The following is a 4,609-nucleotide window of genomic DNA, read 5'->3' as shown; positions in this document are numbered from 1 at the left end:
TTCCAGGAGACAGGGGACGTCAAGGACGCCCGCTCCAGGGAAGAACCAGTGGGGCCTGGGAGGCTGGCGCAGAGCCCCGGGTGCGTTCCAGGACCCCCGACAGGAGCCACGGGCCCCGGGTCGCTCCTGGGGCAAGACGGCAGATTAGCTTCAAGATGGAGTCACTTTCGTTCCGCACACCCTCATGAACCCCAAACGGAAACTCAGGCTGCCGGCCTCATCTGCCGTTTCCCTTGGAAGGAGGGAGAGGGACTGCCATCATGTGTCCTCTGGCCCCTGTAGCACTCTGCCCCGCTTTTATTTTACTTTTTAATGATATACTTATTCTCTCTTTCCTAAGCTAGCTGCGGGCAACCTACTTTCGGGCCTCCCCTCGAGCCCCAAGGCCCCATCTCACCGTCAGCAAGAGGCGGAGACTGAGAGTGGGCTTCTGACTGGGGTGGGAGTGGCATGGAACCCAAGTTAGCGCTGTCTTCCAGAATCCAGTTCAGTTACAGTCAGGGAAGCGAAAGGATGCTGTTAACATGCACCTGGCACGTGTGTTGGGGTTGGAGTATTTGATGAGGTGGAATTTGGTCCCTGGACACTGGAGACAGACTCATGATGAAGGCGAAAAAAACATGGAAAACGTTTTGAGAGCTGGGGGGAACCTCAAAATTAATTGAATCCAAGATGGTTTTTAGGGCACTAAGAGCTTGACACTTCCCCCCTACAGTCAGCTGGGGCCGCCGCAGCGTAACACCACAGACTGCGTGTCTTAAACAACAGCAATTTATTTTCTCACAGTTCTGGAAGTTGGAAGTCCTAGATCAAGGTGTCAGCACGGTTGGTTTCTTCTGACACCTCTCTCCTGGGTTTGCAGATGACGGGCCACCTTCTTGCTGTGCCCTCACATGGTCGTCCCTTTGTGTGCGTCTGTGTCCTAATCTCTGCTTCTTATAAGGACACCAGTCATATTGGATTAGAACCCATCCCTATGACCTCATTTTACCTTAATTACCCCTTTAAAAGCCCTATTCCAAATACATCACACCCCGAGGTACTGGAGGTTAGGACGCCAACCTATGCATTTTGGGTGGGGACACAAATTCAGCCCATTTTGGGGGACTGGGATTGATGTTTTATGTATGTTATGGACAATATTTGGGGGAATTACCAGACATCAACTTCACAGAAGGTTTTAGGACACCTGTATCTCATCTTACTTATCATTTGAATATTTCTATTGTAAAGGTACATTATTTACTTTAATTTCACTATGTCTTTCTTTTTTTTAAAGTATTTCTGCCAGTTATTTAAACTTCATGGGTCTTTTTTCTAATAAAACAATGCAAGTCTTTATAGATAACAAAAGAATTTTAAGAAAGGGATGGTATAGATGTTCCACATTATAAAACAAGTAATCTTCTTAAGTGAAGACTTAAGTTGACAAATTTCACAAGAATTTCAGTCCAGTTCGTTACAATATGAAGATAAGCGATTCAAAAGTTTCACTAACTTGTTCTGTTTTCTGTTACTAAAATTTTGTCCTTGGAAGCGTTATTTTAACAAAGGGAAATTGTTAGCTTCCTAAAACTTTAGAATTGTTGCCATGTCTTGGGAAAATAACGTCACTATCTGTCTTGATAATTTCTTGCCTTGGTAATACCGTATAAGTCCCATCTCTGTATTTCCCGAAGTTTTAAAATTACTTAAAAGATTTACCTGCCAGTTAATAATTTTTCACATGCATGATGAGATATTTGTAATTCTGTAATGTCTATGTTTTATTACTTAACAAATTATTTCTTTTTTTAATGCTTAAGGTTTTTTTTTTACATTAGCAAACTTTATTCTTTTGAGCAGTTTTAGGTTTACAGAAAGCTTACGCAGGAAGTACAGAGAGTTTCCATATACTTCCTCCCACATGTTCAGAAACAGTATCCAGCCAGAGGCCTGTTTTCCCTGAACTTATCTTTATTGTCGCCTGCCGTGTTTTGGCCTTTAACACATGACGACCATGGCCCCCTGTTGGGATGGACTGAGGGGACCTGAGTCTGGGAACCCCGTGAGCACTCCCACACCTGGACGTGGGCTGGGAAGCACATTTTGGGGCTGGAGGGAAGGGCGGTGGCAAGGCGTGACCATTCTTTAGAGAAGTGCGTCCCGTCCCAGCACAAAAATTCACCCTTTGGTTTCCTCATGTTCTGGTAACGTAAAGGCCTCTGAGTATATGCGGAGTATTTAGAGTGACCTTATCATTCCTTATCTAAGCTGGCACACTTTGGGAGTGAAAGGGAACATTATTAATAATGCCACTAGGGCAACGGGCGTAAACCAAGTTACCCTAGTACTAGACCAAGTGATTCGCACGCCGTAAACTCTCAGGATGCGTGAGAACAACTGTCCTCCCTGTCCCTTTCCAGACTCGGCGTGATCACACCCAAAGCTAGATCCCGTGATTGCTGGCATCCTTCTAATTCTTTTCTTAAAAAATTCCCCTTTTTATTGTGTCCAAATATGGATTAAAAAAAAAAAATTTGTTCTCAAAGAATTGTTGAAACATTTCTTTAGTGGTGTATTTGGGAGAGAGCAAACGGGGACTAAAATTAGGGATAAATTCACGTGAAGTCTAGGGAAGTATGGGTGGGGAGAGAGCAGGCAGGATCTCCTTGGATGAGTAGCACTGCAGTGTCGTTGCGGGCAGTGGAGACTTTTGGCCGCTCAGTAATTCGGAACACTTAGAGGCAAGCGGGGAGCACAGCAGGGCCCAGCAAATTTCACACTCACTTTTTAGTGAAGGGTGTTAAATGTGAGAAAGAACTGTTTCTCCTCAATCTTAACCCCTGTCCCCAGAGCCCCTCACAAGGTGCAGAGGAAACAATGGCTGACCCAAGGCACACCCCCCGCTGCAGGTTCTCCCTGTTCTTTATACTGACCTCATCTCTCCGTCTGTGCCACAAGAGGGAAGGAAAATGCAGACTTACCAGAAATTCTCATCAAATTGAAAATATGGGGAGAAAAATGATAATTTGATGTCTTAGCACTACTTACAGGTGGTTGCTTTTGTTAACCAAGGAACATAAAAATCAAATCTAAGTTTTCTCAAAAAAGACTATGTTTGCCCACAAATCTAGATGATGAGGTCAGGAAAAAAAAAACAAAAAACAAAAATCAAGACCAAGCAACCAAACAAAACCAACATTCTGGATCAATTTAGAAACAAGATAATTTTTTTTTTTTCCAGTTTGAGTTTTCACCTATTCAGTGGGTGGGAAATGTTATATTCTGTGATTTTAGTATGCATTGCCCATATTACTAATGAGGTCGAGCATATTTTTATGTGCTTATTCATCGTCACTCATATTTCTTCTAAGAAGTGCTTGTTAATACTTTTGCCCGTTGTTTTTAAATTTTCATTTTGTCCTTTTCTCACGGATCTGTAGAGATTCTTAATATATTCTGGATTCTAATCCTTTATCAGTTATCTGTGGTATGACTATCTTTGCCCAGCTCGTAACATCTTTTTACATTTCGTGCTAACCTTTTGCTAATTATTAATTTAAATATAGTCGGCTTTGAGTTTTAACATGGTTAAATTTGTGAACCGTTCCCTTCGTAGTTTACACTCTTTGTGTCTTGTTTAAAAGATCTTGCTAGGAGCAGTGTGAGGAAGACAGAAGAACACCCTGGACTGGCAAAGCCGCCCGCCACGCACTGCTGCCACCATGCCCAAGAGAAAGGCCAAAGGAGATGCTAAAGGTGACAAAGCGAAGGTGAAGGGCGAGCCTCAGAGGAGATCGGCACGGCTGTCTGCTAAGCCTGCCCCTCCAAAGCCAGAGCCCAGGCCTAAAAAGGCAAAGAAGGGGGAGAAGCCGCCCAAAGGGAGGAAGGGGAAAGCAGATGGTGGCAAGGAGGGGAACAACCCTGCGAAAAGCCGAGACGCCACCTCAGCCCAGTCACAGAAAGCAGAAGGCACTGGGGATGCCAAGTGAAGTAGACTTTTTGGTAGCTCCATACTTCTCATGACTCTAGTGTTTGAAATACTATTTTTAAATCAATTCTTTTATGTAGGAATTTTTTTTTAAGTTATGTTGTTAGCACACAGGGCACTTTGTTGTTCTCTTTTGTGGAAAGAGCAAATGCCACTAACAGACTGTCCCAGGAGCTGGATCGAAATAGAGTAAAATAGGATTTTTCTATCCTGGGTTTTGAAGGTTCTTCTTGGTTTCATTCACACGTCAGCCACTTTGGCTCAGAAGCCTTACAGCGTGGGGAAGCAAAATTCACGTCTTCTCCCGATGTCATCAGCATATACCCGACTTCCTGAAACCGAGAGTCGTGATGTGGCCTTGGCACCCCAAAAATCAGCTGTGTTGGCTAACAGTACTCAGGCTTTCTGGTGATAACATCGAAATGGTGTTGCCCAAAAGAGCCAAGATTTCTTTTTGTAATTTGTGGATCATCCCATTGAGAATCCTAAAGTTTTTATTTCCTCCGTATCAGAGCTGACCTGTGAAAAGCTCTTACAGGCCTCATACAAAACGTCCGCTCCTTCTGAGAACTTTTCCTGTTCGAAGCATTAGAAGACTTTGTTGACTTCTTGAGGAGGAGAGTTTGAAAGTTGTAA

General features: G+C 43.7%; 1 protein-coding gene across 3 annotated transcripts in view; it reads left to right on the top strand.

Annotated features, from left to right (window-relative positions):
• HMGN4 (high mobility group nucleosomal binding domain 4) overlaps window positions 1–4,603 on the top strand; it is a 5,938-nt gene extending 1,335 nt beyond the window's left edge. For 2 of the 3 annotated variants that reach the window (XM_006923463.3, XM_025040878.1), the window contains exon 2: window positions 3,630–4,603. In XM_006923463.3, the coding sequence (XP_006923525.1) occupies window positions 3,708–3,974 (267 nt within the window). In that variant the 5' untranslated portion in view covers window positions 3,630–3,707 and the 3' untranslated portion in view covers window positions 3,975–4,603. Of the gene's footprint in view, window positions 1–14; window positions 1,234–3,629 lie in introns of those variants that run through there. The other variant, XM_006923464.3, reaches the window with a different exon arrangement.
• Window positions 4,604–4,609: the final 6 nt, after the last annotated feature.

The sequence above is a fragment of the Pteropus alecto genome, unplaced genomic scaffold (assembly GCF_000325575.1).
Source record: "Pteropus alecto unplaced genomic scaffold, ASM32557v1 scaffold49, whole genome shotgun sequence".
NCBI lineage: Eukaryota > Metazoa > Chordata > Mammalia > Chiroptera > Pteropodidae > Pteropus > Pteropus alecto.
Note: the sequence above shows the minus strand (reverse complement) of the source record. Positions and strands in the feature narration are given on the sequence as shown.